The 22327-nt window shown below is 37.5% G+C and overlaps 1 protein-coding gene across 1 annotated transcript in view; it reads right to left on the reverse strand.

Annotated features, from left to right (window-relative positions):
• Positions 1-22327, reverse strand: part of PDZD8 (PDZ domain containing 8) — a 92550-nt gene that overhangs the window by 7109 nt on the left and 63114 nt on the right. Inside the window, exon 4 of the mRNA XM_053584678.1 lies at positions 252-414. Within this exon, the coding sequence (XP_053440653.1) occupies positions 252-414 (163 nt within the window). The remainder of the gene's footprint in view (positions 1-251; positions 415-22327) is intronic.

A 22327-nucleotide genomic window follows, 5' to 3' on the forward strand; every position in this document is an offset into this window, starting at 1 on the left:
AAAAGGTAGGAAGGAAATCAGATTATACAAAAAGTCTAAAGATGAAGTATCTTAAAGATTTCATTAGGACTAAAATGGTATATATGTTTTAAAAGTACTTTGAAGGTCTCCTTCAGATTTTTATTTATAACAAAGTTTATTATTTTTCCATGTTCCTATTATAGAAACAAGGAAGAAGGAAGGGGGGGACCCTACATTCACTTTCTAGCTTATTTGAAAATGTGAAGTATATTGAACATTAGCATAATTACCTCCAATAGCAATAAGTCGATCTCCCCGCTGAAGACCTGCAGTTTCGGCAGGTGAGTTTGGGGCCACAGTTTCTATTATGACGTGCCCAGCATATCCATCAGTTGACTGGACAAGACGAAGCGTAAGTCCAACACTTTGTAAATTCCCTTTTATTAATTCAACCTTTGATAAAGAGGAAAAAATGAAAACATTTTCAATGGATTCATAGTAGTGGAGTGAGAACAGTAACATAATGAGAGTACCAGGGATGCTCACTTTTGTATCATGTTGACTATTTGTTACAATAAAGATTTCTTCCCACCTAAAATATTCTTAGACTACACATTCAAGTCACCAAAAAAGTTAAACACTTTGTCTTCAATGTATCTTATTAACGATGGACTCCATGTTTATTGTAGAAAATCTGAAATAAACAGAAAGGCAAATGGAAAGATAACCACTCCTAATCATACTATCTAGAATTATTGTTAATATTTTGTTTGTAGTTTCAGTTACATATTTTAACATAAAATTAAGAACTGTCTCAACGGAAACATTGTGAATATAATTATATTTTGATTATAATTTTTTTTTTTTTTGAAACAGAGTCTCACTTTGTCTCCCTGGGGTTGAGTGCCATGGTGTCATAGCTCGTAGCAACCTCAAACTCTTGGCCTCAAGTGATTAGCTTGCCTCAGCCTCCTGAGTAGCTGGGATTACAGGCGCCCACCACAATGCTCAGCTTTTTTTTTTTTTCTTGGAGACAGAGTCTCACTTTGTCGCCCTGGGGTTGAGTGCTGTGTATCATAGCTCACAGCAACCTCAAACTCTTAGGCCCAAGCGATTCTCTTGCCTCGGCCTCCCAGGTAGCTGGGACTATAGCCACCCACCACAACGCGCAGCTATTTTTAGAGATGAGGTCTTGCTCTGGCTCAGGCTGGTCTCAAACCTGTGACCTCAGGCAATGTGCCCGCTTCAGCCTCTCAGAGTGCTGGGATTACAGGTGTGAACCACTATAATTTTAAATCTTGCTTTTTTCAAATATAATGAAAATAATGTACATCATTAGATGTGCTTTGGAAACTTCACTATTTATGGTGTATTCTTAAATTTTCTTTTTCAAGAAGAGGCGAAAAAAAGAAAGTTTACATTTATGCTTTATTAGGAGTTATCTTGTGCCCAGTGCAGTGGTAGGCACCTATATAATCCCAGTTACTGGGAGACCAAAGAAGAAAATCAACATTGTGCTGTATGTCCTGATAGAAATCACTGGTTTAAAAGAAGAAAAAAAAAAAAGCTGTGAACTAAAATAAAATCTTAAGCCCTCACCTCAGCCAACTGAGTGGATCCCTCTTGGCCCTGGAAACCTTAGAACTACCCTAAAGCTAAGTTGCTGGCCGCGACAGAGGAGGCCACACATGCCTCATTATGCCCCCTTCCCTTTGTGCAGATATTCTTTGTAATTCATTAACAGGCCTAAGGCTATGCAAGACAAAGCTCTATTCAACAGATCCAGTGGTCCAGGGGCTTGTCTCTGATTAACGGACTTGTTTATTTAAACACAAAACATTCCAGGCCTTTAGACAAGGCTGCATTTCTTTAAACAGTTACAAATCAAGGAATCATTAAAGCCACCAATAACTTGTATTTCCCCACTTTGAGATGTCCTTCCTTTTTGAGCCAAACCAGTGCATGCCTTCCATGTATTGATTTATGTATAATTCCTGCCCCTCTGAAATGAATAAAACCGAACTGTAACCCTGAGAAGCAACTCTAAGGGCTTTAAGCAGAGTGAAAGGAAAACCTGGCCTGCTGAACCAGAAAGTCTGGAGGGCCATAAAAATATGGAGATGGAATAACCGAGGTATCCAATGACCAATAGAAAGAGACCAACTGCAGAGAGGCCAATGAAAGACTTTCAACCAATTTCAAACAGAGAATATTTATACTGCTGGAGACTGTTGCAACAGTCTCTCCTCCTCACCTTTTCTCCTTCCTAGGGGGACCCACTTCCAACTCCCTTTGGAATTGCTCTAAACTTCCTTTTTGTTCTTCCTAAATAAAATCTGTTACTCTGAAACTTATGTAAGTTACTTTTGTTTTCTATCCATACTGCCTGTGTCACTCCAGTTTTATTTCCAGTTTCCAATGGTTTTTAGTTTTAATTACTGCCATGCCTCAGTTGAGCTTTCTAGCTCTGCCAAGTAATTGAACCAGGTCAACTGGGTTCAGGGAACTGGGTGGGACCCCTTATCCCTAACAAACCCAAGCAAGGCAAGCCCACTTGGTCAAGGCTTCTTGGGCATGGCTCTCTGGGCCATGGTTACATGTATTTCTTTTCCTTTTTTTTTTTTGAGACAGAGTCTAACTTTGTCACCCTTGGTAGAATGCTATGGTGTCATAGCTCATAGCAACCTCAAACTCCTGGGCTTATGCAATTCTTTTGCCTCAGCCTCCCAAGTAGCTGGGACTACAGGTGCCTGCCACAACACCTGGCTATTTTTAGAATGGGGTCTTGCTTTGGCTCAGGCTGGTCTCAAACTGTGAGCTCAGGCAATCCACCCGCCTTAGCCTCCCAAGTGCTGGGATTACAGGTGTGAACCACTGCGTCCAGCCCAAGGTTACACATATTCTGCTCAGAATAAATCTTTAAATTACAGAGCTTGGGTTCTTTTCCTTTTTTTTTTTTTTTATATAATTTTATTTTTTTACTAAGTCTTTTGTACATAGATCATAAATACATTTATGCCCATTTCAGTGTGTTGATTATTTATACAAATTGGAGTGCTTACATCATACTAATCAGCATAGCTTTCACCTCATTTACCCAATTATAGCATTAGGACATTTGTGTTCTACACATGATAGAACCAACTTGCACTTGCAATGTGCTCCATAGGTGTGGTCCCCCTACTATTCTCCCACCCCCTCCCCATCCCTCCCTCTCTCCTTCTCTCCATCATAGCTTAAAGTTGTGTTTCATTTTTCATATGCAAGTGTGAGTGATTATAAATTGGTTTCACAGCAGTACTGAGTACATTGGATACTTTTTTTTCCATTCCTGAGATACTTTACTAAGAAGAATATTTTCCAGCTCCATCCATGTAAACATAAAGGAGGTAAAGTCTCCATTTTTTTACTGCTGCATAATATTCCATGGTATACATATACCACAATTTATTAATCCATTCATGGGTCAATGGGCACTTGGGTTTCTTCCGTGATTTGGCAATTATGAATTGAGCTGCAATGAACAATCTGGTGCAAATTATCTTTATTGCCAAATGATTTTTGGTCCTTTGGGTATACACCTAGAAGAGGAATTGCAGGATCAAACGGCAGGTCTACATTTAGATCCCTGAATGTTCTCCAAACTTCCTTCCAGAAGGAACATACTAGGTTGCATTCCCATCAGCTGTGCAGAAGTGTTCCCTTTTCTCCACATCCACGCCAACATCTGTTGTTTCGGGATTTTGTGATGTGGACTACTCTTACTGGAGTTAGATGGTATCTCAGAGTAGTTTTGGTTTGCATTTCTCTGATGATTAAAGATGATGAGCATTTTTTCATGTGTCTGTAGGCCGTGCGCCTGTCTTCTTCAGAGAAGCTTCTGTTCATGTCTCTTGCCCACAATGAAATGGGATCACTTGTTTTCTGCTTAGTAAAGTTTGAGTTCTCTGTGGATTCTGGTTATTAGACCTTTGTCAGTAGCATAACTTGCAAAAATCCTCTCCCATTCTGAGGGCTGTCTATTTGTTTTACTTAGTGTGTTCTTGGCAGTGCAGAAGCTTTTTAATTTGATCAGATCCCGGTAATGTATTTTTGATGTTGCTTCAATTGCCCGTGGTGTCTTCCTCATGAAGCATTCTCCCAGGCCAATTTTCTCAAGTGTTTCCCCTGCACTCTCTCTAAGAATATTTGTAGTTCCATGTCTTAAGTTTAAGTCCTTTAACAGTGAGAGTCACTTTTTGTTAGAGGAGAAAGGTGTGGGTCCAGTTTCACTCTTCTACAAGTTGCCAGCCAATTCATCCAGCACCATTTATTGAATAGGGAATCTTTCTCCCAATTTATATTTTTAATAGGCTTATCGAAAATCAAATGACGATAAGTGTCTGGGTTCACCTCTTGGTCTTCAATTCTGTTCCATACATCTACCTCTCTGTTTTTGTGCCAGAACCATGCTGTTTTGATCACTATTGATTTATAATAAAGTCTGAAGTCTGGAAGGGTGATTCCTCCCGATTTGTTTTTATCTCTGAGTAATGTCTTAGCTATTCGAGGTTTTTTCTGTTTCCATATAAAATGAAGTACTAATTTTTCCAGGTCTTTAAAATATGAGAGAGGTGCTTTGATAGGGATTGCGTTCAATCTGTAAATTGCTTTAGGTAGTATAGACATTTTAACAATGTTGATTCTTCCCAGCCATGAGCATGGTGTATTTTTCCATTTGTTAACATCTTCAGCTTTTTCTTTTCTCAGAGTTTCATAGTTCTCTTTATAGAGAACTCTTTTCCTTTTTTTTTTTTTTTGTAGAGACAGAGTATCACTTTATTGCCCTTGGTTAGAGTGCCGTGGTGTCACAGCTCACAACAATCTCAAACTCCTGGGCTTAGGCGATTCTCTTGCCTCAGCCTCTGGAGTAGCTGGGACTAAAAGTGCCCGCCACAACACCTGGATATTTTTTTGTTGCAGTTTGGCTGGGGCAGGGTTTGAACTCACCACCCTTGGTATATGGGGCTGGCGCCCTACCCACCGAGCCACAGGCACCACTCATGGGTTCTTTTCCTTTGATAACACCACATTTCTACAGTTGACAAGAATTAAATCAGTTTTTACTGAGCTCAATTATTAGGATTTTACCAAATACTCTACTAATATCCAAATGTATCACTGTCTGCATGGCTTTAATGTATAAATCCCATGTAGCTAGAAATTCAATCTTCCCATATAATGATGTTGACTGCTGCTAACTAAAATAAACTGTTAAGGCTCTACCACCTCCCCCACTGGCTGACTAAATGGATCCCAGGTTGGCCAAGGGGATACTGTAAAACTGAGTTGCTAGCCATAAGAAAGGAGGTCAGACATGCCTCCCTTCTTGGAGAAATCCCTAGTAACTCATTAAGAGGCCTAAAGCCATGCAAGACACACTAGCGGGTCCTCAATAGACACAGCAAACTACTTGAAAAACAATGCATGCCTTCCATGTATCGATTTCTGACTTTATCTGTAATTCCTATCTCCCTGAAATGTATAAAACCAAACTGTAATCCAACCACAGTGAGTCTGCTCCCTCCGGGCTTCTTGGGCATGGCTCTGAGACATGGTCCTCAAATTTGCCTCAGAGTAACCTCTTTAGATTATTTTATAGAGTATGGCTTCTTTTCCACTGACACTGATAAAAGAACTCTATTGGAATTTGTTCTTTAATTTGGGTATTAGTAGTTTTGGTAAAGTTGTTTTTATTTTAAGGAAAATCTTTTTTTTTTTTTTTTTTACTTTCAGATTAATGTGAGGGTACAAATGTTTAGGTTGCATTATTTTCATTTCTAAGGTAAAGTTCAAGTTGTAGTTGAGCCCTCATCTTCATGTTATGCTCAAGAAATGGCAAATGTGGTCAAGCTTTAGATTCCTTGAAGGTTTATGAAACATAAAACTGCTCCAAAAAATTGTGCTTAAATCTCACAAAACATCTCTTTAGTTCCTATCTTAAGGTGTAGCAAATAATTACCAAGCAACGTGCATTCTCTTAATCCGGGAACATAAATATGTATATTTTTTTAATACAAAGATTGCCAAAATTTAGATTGTAAATTTTTCTAATTATAGGAGGCGAAGGGTAGCAAATGGGTAAAACATTAGTCTGAGTACTATAGAATACAATAGAAATGTGTAAGTATGAGTACTATAAAGTTTAAAAATTAACACCTGGATTTACAATGTGATCTTTGTGATTTACTCTTTGCTCTTAAAAATCGAATGGAGGTTTATGGGATGGGATTGAGAACTGAACTGAGATTTGTGTAGGTACTAGTGTCCATTAGTACTTACATTTCTTAATTTATTTTCTACTGACAAACCATATTTTTCCCTTTGCTTTTCTTAGTTCAAATTATATTAGAAATAAACGTTCCAGATAGAAAGAGAAAGAAACTTTTCAGTAGCAATAATCAGGGCAAATACTAAATTATCTCCTTTCTCCCACATTTTTACTTCCGATTATTAGCAAATATTCTTAATTTTAAACTTATGGAATATTAAGACACTGTTTCTTTTACCTCTTTTCTTGTTAAAAGTTTGTTTCCTTTTAAGTTTGCATATAATAAGCCTATCTAATTTTGGAATTATAGGGTCAGCATTCCCTGAAATGGGAATTATCACTTTCAACTTCTGAAAGTGACTCAAAGTAATTCAAAAGTCTCAAGGTCTCAATAACACCTCTTAATTAGAAACCTGACAAAGCAAAACATTTAAAAATGAACATCACACAGGGGTGGCATCTGTGGCTCAAAGGAGTAGGGTGCTGGCCCCATATGCCACAGGTGGCGGGTTCAAACCCAGCCCTGGCCAAAAACCGCAACAACAACAACAACAAAATAAAATAAAAAGAACATCACACAAAGATACTGTTATTTTTAATGTAAAATTTAAGACAAGAATCTATAAGAACATTCAAATGATACCTGACTTTTGGAACAAAATTGATATCTCCACTGGGGTAAAAGTACTATTTTTTAAACAAGAATAGTATAAAAATTACATTATATAATTCTCTTTTATACATATCTATATCTTAAAGTTATATATGATTATTGGCTGTAGCAGGCACTATGAAACATATGCCAAAATAGGATTTTTTAAATGACTGCTTAAAAAGTAAACTTAAATAGAAATCCTAAATATCTTTTCTATGTTTGCTGAAGCATGTGGCATGCACTCCCTAGAATTATTACCTGAGAGGTTTTGGTTATCAAGACTTTATTGAGAAGAAACAAAGAAAAGGGCTTCAAGGAGGCTGGGAGGCAAGCTGACCTGCTGACTAAGGACCATGGAAACCTTATGGGAACACTGTTATTCAGCTGTGCAGTTTCCATATTTGGATATAGGGAAAACACTGTATGCCCCAACACCCCAACTATTGGTAAAATCAATAGTTAGATCAGCACTCAACAATTCTCACCAAAAGAGAAAGAGAATGTAGGTATGAGGTAACCTAGATAATCAATGACCTTAAAAGGACAAAGGTACCTGGGAGGCACAGAGAGACAAATAAAAAAAGAGTTACATGGACAATTTCAAAGGGAGAGGAAGAAGATATTTGTACCTTTACACTGCCTTTGTGTCTGTCTCTCTCTTCTTACTTATGACAGAGACCTGCTTCTAACTCTCTGGAAGTGTTCTAAGTGTTCTCCTGGTTCTTAAATAAACTTTTTCTTTCTTATACTAAAGCCTGTGCAAAGTTACTCAGTGCTCCTATTTTGCTTTCAATTTCTACTCACTTTTGCTTTCTAGTCAAGCCATGGCTGATTGAATCTGCTAATTCTGCTGAGTAATCAAAACAGGTCAGCTAGGTTCAGGGAATTGGGAACCCATACCTCCAACATTTATTATGGAAAATTTCAAATGCAGTAGAACCTCTATAGTGGATCACCTTCCTACATTGACTACCTCAAGTTGACCTAATTTTCATAAACCCAAATTAGACCAAAATGGTCTAATTTTCATAGACCCAGACACACACCACATATACTCAATGCAAGACTGACCTCAGTGACCACCTTATAAGGTGTATCTTGACTGCGTGGACTGTGCCAGGGTCCTGCCCTGGGGGCAGGGTCCATTAAGAAATATATAAGAATATACTCAGTGAAGAAATATAAAGTTACAAAAGATGAGAAAGAAAAAAATAATAGAAATGATGAGAAAGAAAGAGACAAGACACTTAGAATTTTCAAAGGTGGGAACCCAGGGGGCCACCACCTGTTTGTGGGGTTCTGACGGTAACCCCGAGTGTCAGTTCTACTCAGCTTTTATTGAAGGCTCTTTGCTCATTAGCCCAAAGGGTAAGCTGAGGAAGGGAACAAAGAGGCCAGCAATTTCTCTGGGTGAGTATATCAGCTCCTATTGTTTCTATAATCATTAACTTTAAGGGTCTGAGCAGCCTTGAGAAGTCTGGAACCTGAGCCTCGTGTGGGGGCAGCCTCCTGTTTCAGGTCACACACACAGATTTCTAAGGAGGGGTCAATATCTTCTGAAGAATTGGTAGGAGAGAGGAATTTTCCTCTTATCACCACCACAGGTGGTCTTCTTCTGTGACAAGGGATGTAAGTCCTCCTACCTGTATTTAAGGGCTAGAGCTGTTCCTTTGATCTCTGCCCCAGCCAAATACAGATCTTCACAATGGGTATTTACTTTGACTATTTACTGGGTGGGAAACAGCCTAGTTAATGTATCTTTCCAGGTCTTGCCACAGCATCTTTTTTTTTTTTTTTTTAAAGTAATTCAAAAGATATTTATTGAGAATTTACAACATGCTAGAAGCTTTGGTGGATAAGAAAAGACATGGAACTTGCCTTCAAAGAGCCAGCTGTCAAGTTGTAAAGAAGGATGTATAAATAAATGACTCTGATAAAAGCCCAACTGTATCAGGAACAATAATCGGTAACCATGATCATGAGATGTTTCTAATTTTAATTATTTTGTCTCACAGTTCTTATGAATTTTTATATTAGATCCACGTGTCCTGATTCCTTCCTTCTTCCCTCTCTCCTTCCCTCCCTCCCTTCCTTCCTTCCTTTACTCCTTCTCTTTCTTTCTTTTTTTTTTTTATTGTTGGGGATTCATTGAGGGTACAATAAGCCAGGTTACACTGATTGCAATTGTTAGGTAAAGTCCCTCTTGCAATCATGTCTTGCTCCCATAAAAGAATTCTCGCCTGCCACAGCATCTTCTATGGCCATTATTTCTTCAGAGTGTTCACAAACCCAGCAGGGATGTTTGTAAGCTGTATCCCCAATAGGCCAGAGTTCTAGAAAAAGTGGGAAATTTGCTCAGGTAAGAAATTTAGCAGCAGCTCGTTTAAAGGTAAACTAGCTGACTTTCATTTGTTCTGATTTACTCAGGTTACTTTTTAATTTTTCCCCTTTTCTGGGGGTGTTTTCCCTCGCCAAGAATGGGGTCTTTGGTCCCCATTCTGCCTGTAGGACTGTGACACATAATATTAATTTACCCTCTATAATATGACCAGTTGAGTCCATTCTACATCAAAGGATAAAGATGTGAGCTTTGTCTCTCAGTTGTATTTTTTTTTCTTTAGTAGAAGTTCATTTTTTATGTTTTATTATTACTACATGTTGGGTTAGGACTAATGTTGTATTATTTACCACGTTTTGTGGAAGATTTTTTTCAATGCAAAGGACTGGTCTGAATTGTAGGTATGTCCTACAATTACTGAAAAATTTCACAGATAATCAAGACATGATTGCCTAAAGGAAAGAACTCAAAGAGCTGACACTGAAGTAAAAGATTGACCTACATTTTCTGGAAAGTAGTAGCCAAATACAGATAGCAGAACATTTTGGTTAGCGAAACTACAGTTAGCAACATCCAGAAACGTAAACAGAAGTACTTGGAGAGATATGGTAAGGAAAGCAGAGACTACAGTAGAAAAGGAGGAAAAACTTCCCTTGATGAAGTCAATGAAGCCACATTAAGCTGGTTCAAACAAATGAGGGCAGTTAATGCCTGAATCTCCAGGCTAATGATTGTGGAAGTTTGCTAAAAAATTCACAGGAATTCAGGTGGCAGATTTCCTAGCATCAGGTGGTTGGCTTGAGGAATTTAAACTGCAACATGCAATTTCCCGGAAAGTCTCATGTAGTGAATCCAGTGAAGTTTCAGTAGAAGTTGTGGAAGAATTCACTGAAAAGTTCTTGGACTCCTCCAGAGGCTTAAAAGATGATGACATCTTTAATATTGACAAGCGTAGACTTTTTCAAGGCAATGCCTGAAAGCCTTGTCATCAAGGGTGACAGGAAAACTTTCCAAAGAACATTTCTTAGTTCTGCTTCACACTTGTTCAGCTGGAGAGAAACTAAAGCCCTTGGTGACTGGTAAATCTGCAAAAGTACATGCTTCAAGAACCTGAAGCCTGCTGGGTGCGGTGGCTCACGCCTGTAATCCTAGCACTCTGGGATGCTGAGGCAGGTAGATTGCTTGAGCTCATGAGTTCAAGACCAGCCTGAGCAAAAGCAAGACCCTGTCTGTACTAAAAATAGAAAAACTGAGGAAAGAGAGGATCACTTAAGCCCGAACTGGAGATTACTGTGAGCTATGATGTCACAGCACTCTACCCAGGGCAAAAGCTGACTCTGTCTCAAAAAAAACCAAAAAAAACCCCAAAACCTGAAGCCAAAGAACTCCCCGGTCCTGGGGAGATCAAACAAATGAGCATAGATGACTAGTGACCTTTGAGGAGTAAGTGGTATTGAATGAGAAATGAAGAAGAAATGGCCTATACTACTGACAGTAGATAGCTGTCTTGCCACCCACAAGTGAATCATCTCACAAACATGACACTGAAATTTTTGCCTCAAAAATTCAACCTCTTGACCAAGGCATCCTCAAAACATTTAAAATGCACTACCAAGCCCAGCTCCTGCAGTGAATAATTACTAAAAGACAAACCTGCAGTCTGCTTCTGGAAGCAACTTTGTCCACGGCATCACTTAATGCTCTGGATACTGTCCTCTGAATCAGTTCTGCTTGGAATAAAGTTCAGCCAGAAATGATACGGAAGTGTTTCAAGAAAGTTGGATTTGCCACAACCCAAGACCATGGTGTTTTGGTCCCATCAGACAGTCCATCTCCCATGGCAGAACTCGAAAGAGATTTTAAAGGTTTTGTTATAATGGATGATGCGGTGGCAACCTGCAATGAACCATACCCAGAGGCAAATTTCTAAGCAACGCTGACCAAAGTACAGACCAGCAATAAAGTGCATGAAACGACTGATGAAGTGGAAACAGCAAGTAACGATGACACAGAAATTGCAGACTCCAACAGAAGAGGATGGTCAGACATCTGATAATGCAGCTGAAGTCATCTGCTGTGGAAAAATGCCCAGGCAGGCTGAGTGGTGTAGCCAGCACTGAGTGTTTTCTCCACTTAGGTTTGTAATAAGAATGAGAAACAGACCAAGACTGACTCTTTTTTTCAGAGAGAATGATTAAACCATGAGAAAACTGTAAATGTATTGATTTGATATAAAACTACATGTATGACTTTACTATGTTTTGATTACATATTTCATATGATACCCTCTAATAAAAGCTGTACAACAAAGTAAAGCACATATATGTATCTGTACAATAGGCCTCATTCCTTACAGTGACCACCTCCATATGTTGACCAATTTGTTACTTTCCCTTGGGTGGCCAACTTACGGAGCTTCTACTGAATATATAAAGTACAGAGAACAGTAAAATGAACCCTGTGGTAGATTATAAAATATAATAATAAATTCCTCCTGTCCTCGTAGCACATCTTTTGCAATGTAACTTTACCTAACATGCCATTAGAGGTCAAACTTATTTCTTCACCCCTCTCTCAGCAACCAATATAACTTAAAAAAAAAAAAAAAAAAGTAGAGGCACAGACCATCTGAACATTATGAAACATGGCATATGACATTTATAGAACACTATACTCAACAATGGCAAAATACATATTGGCAAGATGTGGAAGATCACGAAACAAATGTCAACAAATTTAAAAAGACCGAACTTATACAAGGGTATATTTTCAGATTATGGAATTAAATTATATATGTAATTAAAAAAAATATATATAATACTTCCTAAATTATATGTTAAGGTTAATGTTTTCCTGATTCCAAACTCAGGCAAACAAAAAATAAGAAACTAGTAGAGACTAATATCTCTAATGGTCAATCATGGATGTAAAATTAACAAAATTTTAGGAAATCTAATCCAATAATATTTTAAAAAGATAAAATCAACCAAGTGAAACTGGTTCCACAGTTAGCAATCAATGTAATTTATCATGTTAACCAAAAAATGGAGAAAATCATATCAATATTTCAACTGCTGCAAAAAACTCACAAAAGAAATATTTAACACAATCCAACATCCATTCATGATAAAAGCCCTTGGCAAACTAGAAGACAAAGGAACTTCATAAACCTGATTAGGAATCTACAAGAACCTGCAAATAACAAAATTTGAAGGTGAAGGACTCACCGTTTTCTATCTTAGATCTGTAACAAATTGCAAGGATCTCTGCTCTTAACACTTCAACATTGTACTGGAGGTTATAGTTAGCGTAATGAAGAAAAAAGGAAAAGCATAAAGATTGGAAAGGGAGGAAGAAAATTGTCTTTATTTGTAGATAACATGATCTGAAACATAGATAATCCCAAGAAATCTACAAAACAAATACTAGAACTAGTAAGTGAAATTGGTCAGAGACTGAATTCAAAAGTAAAATTAGTTTCTACATAGCAATCAATAATTAGAAAATGAAAAAAGACCAACTCCATCACAATAGTATAAAAAGTTTAATGATAGGGCAATGCCTGTGGCTCAAGGAGTAGGGCACTGGCCTCAGATACCAAAGATGGTGGGTTCAAACCCAGCCCCGGCCAAAAACTGCAAAAAAAAAAAACGTTTAATGAAAGATAGGGAAGATTTATATGCTGAAAACTATAACACACTGCATTTCCATGGAAAATTTAAGGGAAATTAAAGAAGACCTAAATAAATGGAGAAAACTTTGAGGAATGGACTGGAAGATTCATTGTTAAAATGCAAATTCTCAAATTTATCTATAGATTCAACATAATCCCAATCAAAATCCTTGTAGGTTTTTGGAAAAGAAAAGGACCTAGAATAGCCCAAACCAGTCTTACACAGAACAAGGTTAGAGGTCTCATATGGCCTGATTTCAAGACTTGCTACAATGGTAGAGAAATCAAGATTGTGATATTGGCTTAAGGATAAGATACCTGAATTAATAAAATAAAATAGTCCAAAAATAGACTCACACTTAGATGGTGAGTTGATTTTTGACACAGGTGCCAGACCAATTCATACATGGGTATTTGTAGATGGGTCAGGGAACAAATATATTAGTACAAGTTATCTGGGAAATCCGTGTTTCTGTCAAGTCAGAATCCTCACCCCTTTCCTCCTCCTCCAGATTTTTTTAGGACCAGGCCAGTTCTCTTATCTTTACCTCCTTTTTCACAGCTTAGAGATCTGGCCTGCTTTTCCCTCATTTTAAAACTGCCACCATCTAGGGTTTGCTCTGGCTTCCTAGTTCCCCTTATGCCAGAAAAGCACACTATTCTTATTTCAAGGGCCTTTGACTGGGCAAACATCCTAAGAAGGGATAGAATTAAATACAGTAGACAGACTCTTAAAAAAGATTCAGTTATACATTGAAGTTTGGAAAACACATACCTGAAAGTAGAACTATTTGTTTATGCTAACTGACTATCTTCATTTTAAAATGGTCCCCCAAAACCATTCTATTAAGTCAACATTAGTAGCATCCAAACATTTCTTTCAGAAAGTCTCTTGGGTTTATAAAACTTGGTTCCTGTGTTCATGAAAATATAAAATAACTTATTTATTCAAAGTAAGCAAAACCATACACTCTAAGGATCTCTAGAAGGTGATTGCCACGGCTGAAAATGTGTGTCTCTCCTTTCCAACAATTCATACGTTGAAATCCTAACCCCCACGGTAATGGTAAGGAGGTGAGCTCTTTGGGAGATGATTAGATCATGAGAGTTAGAGCCCTCATGAGTGGGATTAGTATCTTTATAAAATAAGCCTGAGAGAACTGCCTTGTCCCTACTGTCATGGATAGAAAAAGACACTAGCTATGAGAGAGCAAACCTTCATCAGATACTGAATATGATGTCGCTTTGATCTTGGTCTTCCTCTCCTCCAGAATTGTGAGAAATAAATTTCTGTTGTTTATGAGCCAACTAGTTTCTGGTATTTTTGTTACAGCAGTCAACATGGAGTAAGACAGTGACTAAAAGTCATCTTTTTTTTGAGACAGAGTCTCACTTTGTTGCCCTGGGTTGAGTGCCGTGGCATCACAACTCACAGCAACCTCAAACTTTGGGGCTTAATCGATTCTCTTGCCTCAGCCTCCTAAGAAGCTGGGACTACAGGCGCCCACCACAACACCCAGCTATTTTTTTGTTGCAGTTGTCACTGTTGTTTGGCAGGCCCAGGTTCGAACCCGCCAGACTTGGTATATGTGGCTGGTGCCCTACTGACTGAGCTACAGGCCGCCACCTAAAAGTCATCATTTTTGATGGACCAGTGTATTACTCACCTTTGTTTGGCTTGCTGTGGATGATGGATGGCAATTAAGTTCTGAATATCTCAGGGCCTCAGGCAATCATGATGAAAATATTAAAGAATTACCTCTAAACTTACAATTTTTGAGAGGCCAAAAACAAGAATGACTTTTATATTAAATAAGTTACTGAGCTATCTACAAGGTGAATTTCTATGTGCAACCTACACGGCACAGAACACATTAGAAATGTAACTTCTTGGTCATTTTTATTGAATAACAGGTGTCATATAAATTTGTTTATGATTATAGGGCACAAATTACTGCCAGGATGGACCTAACAGCTTATTGTCCATCCCAATTTGAAGCAGCAACACCACCACTGAAGATATAGGACTATTCCTATTTTACCATCCACGACCTTTAAAAATCACAACCAAAACTAATGATTGCACTCACTCCATTAGCACTATGTTAAATATTTACAAGGAGAAACAAGTTCTTGTTCATAACTTAGTCTCTCCTCCCTTTCCCCTTCTTCTTCTCTCCTCCATCCCCTTTTCCTCTTCTCTCCCCCTCACACAAATGCACTTAAGTGTAAGGTAACACAAGCTAATGTTTGTCTCAATTTAGAAGTGACTGAGTTAAAATTAGAGTGCGATTGCTCAATTTCTGTTTATAAAGCACATTTTAATCAATTATAATTCTGAGAATTTAATAAAACAATTTCTAGGTTCTAGAATAAAAACAGAAACACATGAAAAGAAATAAAATATTGAGTCTCCAAAGGATCACCTGATATGATTCTCTGATCAGGTTCAAAAGGCCATTAGGAAAATAATTTCATCTGAATGATTACCTTGCAAAACACTTAGGTTTCTTCTTTTCTCTTTCTTGTTTAACCTGATTGAAGTTCCCATTAATGTTTTTGTTTGAAAAAAAATTTAAATTTTATATATTCTAAGCACAGGCAGTTTTAACAGCATAGAAGATGCAAAGAAGTATTTTGCAGGACCCTCTGCTACTTGGAAACTGTGTACCTTGTTCCAAGCACCTCACTAAATTCTCAATCATCTTCCATTCAGTTTATCACTCTAAAAGAAAAAAAGTAGATATTAGCTTCTTCTTTGAAACTGTCTCTTAACCAGCAAGAGGGATAATAATTTGAATGTACATGATCACACTTTTTCATATAAACTACAACTCTTTTAAGCAAATATACAACAAAATATTATTTTTATCTGTTGGCATAAAAATTACTATCAATTCCCACAGAACTTTTCAAAGATCTGTCATCAAAAGTTAAACCAATTCATAAAGGTATGTTTGAGACAGACTGTGTTATGATACATTATTTTACTTCTAAGAAATACAGTTGACAGCCTTTCTGATTCACCTGTGCAAGTTTCAACTCGCTTTGCTTTTTGGTGTTGCTAGGAGGGGGAGGGCTTCATTTGTTTCTGTCTGCATGGATTTTATGCTTCTTGATTTTTGGGCATCTCAAAACTCTCATGACTCACTTATAAATCAGAATAGTTTTTAAACTCTTAAGCCATGTCCTATAACCTGAAATCTAGCAACATGATTCCAGACTTGCTTTTATTCCTAAGAAATGTATTTGCTATTCAGGGTTTTGCCTGGTTCCATATGAATTAAAGCACTATTTTTTGAAGTTCTTTAAAGTATGACATTGGTGCTTTGATGGACATTGCATTAAATCTATAGATTGCTTTGGGTAGTATGGACATTTTAACAATGTTGATTCTTCGCAGCCACAAGGACGGAATGTTCTTCCATTTGTGGACATCTTCTGCTATTTCCTTTCTCAAAGTTTCATAATTCTTTGTATAGAGATCTTTCACATCTTTTGTTCAATACATTCCCAGGTATTTCATCTTCTTTGGCACTATTGTAAAGGGAACAGTCTTTGATTTTATTCTTGGCTTGACAATTGTTGGCATATACAAAATCACGTCTTTTTTTTTTTTGAGACAGTCTTACTTTGTCACTCTCGGTAGATTGCTGTAGTGTCTTAGCTCACAGCAACCTCAAACTCTTGGGCTCAAGTGATTCTCTTGCCTCAACCTCCTGAGTAGCTGAGACTATAGGTGCCCATCGCAATGCCTGGCTATTTTTAGAGATAGGGTCTCGCTCTTGCTCAGGTTGGTCTGGAACCTGTGAACTCAGGCAATCCACCCACCTTGGTCTCCTGGAGTGTTGGGATTATGGGCGTGAGCCACCCCACCCAGCCTCCTTAATCACTTGTCAGAGCTTTGTAGTGGAGTCTCTGTGGTTTCCCAGGTATAAGATCATGTCATCTGCAAAGAGGGAGAGTTTAACCTCCTCTGTTCCCATTTGAATTTCTTTGATCTCTTTCTCTTGCCTGATTATGAAGTCTGTAGTCATCAAAATAGCATGGTATTGGCACAAAAATAGAGACAGATCTATGCAATAGGAAAGAGAATCTATAGATAAACCCAGCCACATATTATCATTTGGTCTTTGATAAGCCTTACAAAAACATGCACTGGGGAAAAAAATCCTTATTTAACAAATGGTGCTGGGAGAAAAACTGGACCCACATCTCTTACCACTGATAAAAATTGATTCTTGCTGGATAAAAGATTTAAATTTAAGACATGAACACAACTCAGAAGAGAGTGTGGGAAAAGCACTTAAAGATATTGGCCTGGGAAAAAACTTTATGAGGAAGACCCCCTGGCAATTGCAGCAACACCAAAAATAAATAATTGGAATCCAATCAAGCTAAAAAGCTTTTGCATAGGTAAGGGTACCACAAACAAAACAAACAGACAGCCTTTGGAATGGGAGAAGATTTTTGCATATTATGAATGTGACAAAGGCCTGATAATTAGAATCTACAGTGTTAATCTTTAAATCTAATCCCATTAAAACTCATTAACAATTAATTAAACAATAAAAAAAGGTGCAAACAACCCCTTCTATAAGTGGGCAAGAGACTTGAACAGAAATTTCTCCGAGGATGACAGACGAATGGACTACAAACACATGAAAAAATGCTCATTGTCTTTAATCATCAGAGAACTGCAAATCAAAACCACTCTAAGATATCACCTAACCCCAGCAAGACGAGCCCACATCACAAAGTCCTAAAACTCCACCAGATGTTGGGGTAGATGTGGAGAGAAGGGAACACTTCTACACTGCTGGTGGGACTGCAAACTAATACAAGCCTTTTTTGGAGAGAATTATAGAGAATCCTCAAAGATGTAAAAGTAGACCTTTCATTTGATCCTGCAATCCCATTACCAGGTATCTACCCAGAAGAACAAAAATCATTTTATCACAAAGACATGTGCATTAGAATATTTATTGCAGCTCAATTCATAATTGCTGAGTCGTGGTAGCAACCCAAATGCCCATCAATCCATGAATGGATCAACAAACTGTGGTAGATGTATACTATGGAATATGATTCAGCTATTAAAAAAATGGAGACTTTATATCTTTTACATTTACATGGATGGAGGTGAAACACATTCTTCTTAGTAAATTATTGCAAGAATGGAAAAATAAATATCCAATATACTCAGTACTAACATGAAACCAATATATAAACAATTACATGCTCATATGAATAATGATACACAAATATAGTCTAGTACAGAGGTAGAGGGAGGTGGGAGAGGGCGGGGGGAGGAAGACAGGCAGAAGGAGGGAGAACATGAGGTGGGATCTCACCCAATGTGCACACTGTGAGGGTGTATAGCATGGCCCCTGGGTGAGGGGCTCTTTTACAACTGGAATTTTACTCTGGAAGAATAATGTAATCTAAAAATTTGTACCCTCATGTTAATTTGAAATAAAAAAATGTTTTTTAAAAACTCATAAGCCAGATGAAAAAGGATCGGTCAACTAGCGAGAAATGCCCTCTGTCCCAATGATGACGAAAATTATACACATAGTCATGCCTCAGTATCCACAGGGGATTTGGTCTCAGGACCTCCTTGGATACTAACATCGGCTGATGCTTAAGTCCTGCCATCAACCCTGTGGAAGGAACTCAAGGATACAAAAATCTGGCCACATCTGCAGGTTCTATACCCCAAGAATACTGTTTTCAATCTATACTTGATTGAATCCACAGATACAGAGGGTAAAAGTTCTTAAAAGGGCAGATTTAAATAACATAGGGGAAAAAATCCAACATTTCCTTGTCATGACAAGTTGAATATTCCCTATCTCAAATGAAATGCTTGGGACCAGAAGAATTTGAGATTTTGGAATAGGTGCATTATGTACTTACTAGTCAAACATTCCAAATCTGAAAATCCAAAATCTGAAATGGACCAATGAGCATTTCCTTTGAGTGTCATTTCAATGCTTAAAACCTTTTAAATTTTGGAGCATTTCAGATTTGAGATGTTTAACCTGCATAATGTCTGAATTTCCAGTAATTAACTCTTACTGGACAGCTGAGAAATGAATGAAATCAGTCCTGAGAACTAGGGCAGATTCAAATTTTTTTAAAAAAATCACAGCGTTATCTGGGGTGGCTTTGTTGGGTTTGCATTCTTGCTCTCATATTTAATAGTTTTGTCCCTTTAGGAAAGTGATTATTCTGTGACTCTTAATTATACAAAGGAGGTACTAATAATATCTACCACATTAGTAGATTATATGAAACTTCATAAAATGGGCCATAAATAGGCATAAATGTCACAGGAAAACTTCTTATCTTTCTGGATAAAAATACAAGGGAGGCCTGTCAATCTCCAAAATAGAATGCCATCTTGACCATCTGAAAAAGTAACTGGGTGGTGAACCACATTCTATGGTCCTCGCCCTTAAGAGAAAACAAAGATCTAGAAATATATACGGTCTGAAAAGTAAACTACATTATATAAACACAATCAACCCAAGAGATCTAAGGAATAAAAATGATCCTCTGCTCAGGTTCAAAAGGCTGTTAGGAAAATAACTACATCTGAATGATTACCTTGCAATACACTGGAGTTTCTTCTGTTTTCTCTTTTTAAATCTAATTGAAGTTCCCATTAATGTTTGATTTGAAACAAATTTAAATTTTATACAACTGTTCCAGTGAAATAAAAAGCTCAGAAAACTATGCAAAGGCTGATGTTGATATGGAAACGATAGGGTGGAAAACTCTTGCCCTTTTTACTAATAATTCCTTTGTTAAACAAAAACACCTTTTACTCTGAATCACCAAGTCAACTAACTTTAGCTTCACATGTTATCATTGTATTCCTGTGGATGACTTTTTTTTTTTTTTTTTGGGCCAGGGCTGGGTTTGAACCCACCACCTCCAGCATATGGGGCTGGTGCCCTACTCCTTTGAGCCACAGGTGCCGCCCTCCTGTGGATGATTTTTGTCTAACTAAGAAAGTGTAAGAGCCTTAGGGACAGATAGTTTATTTGTACATAAATTATTTTATTTTAAATAATCTTATCTTGAAATAATTTCAAATTTACAGAAAAGTTATAAAAAGAGTAAAAGAATTCCCACTTATGCTAAATGCAGATATCCTACTGTTACATTCTGCCATATATGTTTCTCTCAGTGTATTGTTTTCCTGAACAATTTGAAAAGAAGATGTACACGTTTCTTTTCCCTAAATACAGACACATGTATTTCCTAACAAAGACATTCTCTCACAATTACCAGTCAGAAAATTAACATTGGTAAAATACTATTATCTAATCAACAGACCTTATTCTAGCTGAAATGCAATTTGAAATATGAAGCAATAGCCTTTTGTTTTTTGCATAATCTTTGAGCAAGGAATTAAATCAGAGGTTAGTAAACTGTAGCCTGTGGGCAGCTTTTAAAGAAGTTTTATTGGAAAGTAGCCACCCTCATTTGTCTATATTTTATCTATGGCAACTTTAGAACTAAAACAGTAGAGCTGAGACAGCAACTGCTGGCCTGCAAACCCAAAATATTTACTATGTGGCCCTTTCCAGAAAAACCATGCCAAACTATGACTTAAAAGAGTAAATACCCATTTAGGCCAAGTTCAATAATTATAGTTACCCTGTGGCAGGTGTTGTGCTGTTTTACATTTAACCCTTATACCACATACAGCAGTTATTATTACCCCTATTTTAGAGATTACGAAATAATATACTCACAGTTATAGAACTGGAGTGGAACATCCTGGATTTGAACCCAGTTCTCTTAGGCACCATTTGTGGAGACAATATAGTAGTAATTAAGCACACTAGCTCTGGAGTCATACTGCCTGTCTATAACACCTACTAGCTGGGTGATTTGGGTATATTACTTTCTCTCTTTATGTCTCAGTTTCCCATGTGTAAAATGAAGATAATGAGAGTGCCTAATTCTCATAGTTTAATGAGAGTTAAATGGTTAATGCACATAAATTCTTAAAACTATGTTTGAGGCCAGGCATAGTGGCTCATGCTGGTAATCCTAGCACTCTGGGAGGCTGAGGCGGTTGGACTGCTTGAGCTCAGGAGTTCAGACCAGCCAGAGCAAGAGCAAGACTCTGTTCTCTATTAAAAATAGAAAAACTAGACAGGCATAGTGGCACATGCTTGTAGTTCCAATTACTTGGAAGGCTGAGGCACGAACTGCTCAAGCCTAAGAGTTCAAATTTGCTGTGAGCTGTGATGTTGCCACCGCACTCTACCTAGGGAGACAAAGTGAGACACTGTCTCAAAAACAAAGAAAATATCCAAAGTTTGGCACAGAGAAACTGCTTGTATCTACCAGTAAACTGGTTATATGTGGGCAGGGAGTTGGATACTACTGGAGGATGTCTGATAACACCTCCCTAACACTTTCCTAAATCGTTTCTCTCCTAGTCTTGTTCTGCAACCTGCATCTGTATATGACTCAGAAAATAAGTTAGTTGGCTAAGTGGGTTTTTACTCACTACTGTCCTTGAAAAGGGTGTTTTAGATTGTGAGAATGGACTGAGTGTAGCAGTTGTACTTGAATCACAGCAAACTACAGAGTCCTGAGAAACAGAACCTAAAAATAATATTTAAATTTTATGAATATACTGCCTTACCTCGCTCTCAAAAGCTTTTAAAAAAATATTTAGATTCTTACCACTGTATTATGAAACCACTCTGTTTTTGTTTATCCTATCTGAAAAAACAGATATAAATATAAGAGCATAAACCCAAAATAACTGCTTGATTTGCTAGATAAGACACTAAAAGTTAAAATTGAAGTGAAAATATAAAAACAAACCCCCAAACTAGTAGATCAAAGCATCACATAAAAAAATGCCATCTCTGAACCAACCTTCAGTAGTCACTATACCTCAAACTGAACTCCTCCAGAATGAGATCCTCCTTTTCGCTCCTAATAGCTCATCTTTCTGGCTTCTTCACATCACAACTCCTTCATTTTCAGTGGTATCCAAGTCACACTGATTCTCTCTATTTTCCATTGCCATCATCGTGGTTTAGGCTTTTATGACTTCTCATCTCTACTATTTTCAGGGCTTTCCCTTATTAAATCATCCTTGACTTTATCCACTGTTGGCAGATTTGATAAACATCAAAGTACTATGTGGCTATAGTACTATTCTAGACATTTTAATATACAGAATATTATTTAATCCTCATGCAACTATATAAAAGTAAGTAGGAGAAAGGGTTCAATCCCATTTTGTAAAGGACTTGCGAATGAGACAGGCATAGGGACTTTGACTAAGGTCATGTTGCTATTAAGTGATCTAGTGATGACTGAAATCCAGTTCCAAGTCTGCTTAAAGAC

The sequence above is a fragment of the Nycticebus coucang genome, chromosome 3 (genome assembly GCF_027406575.1).
Source record: "Nycticebus coucang isolate mNycCou1 chromosome 3, mNycCou1.pri, whole genome shotgun sequence".
Taxonomy (NCBI): domain Eukaryota; kingdom Metazoa; phylum Chordata; class Mammalia; order Primates; family Lorisidae; genus Nycticebus; species Nycticebus coucang.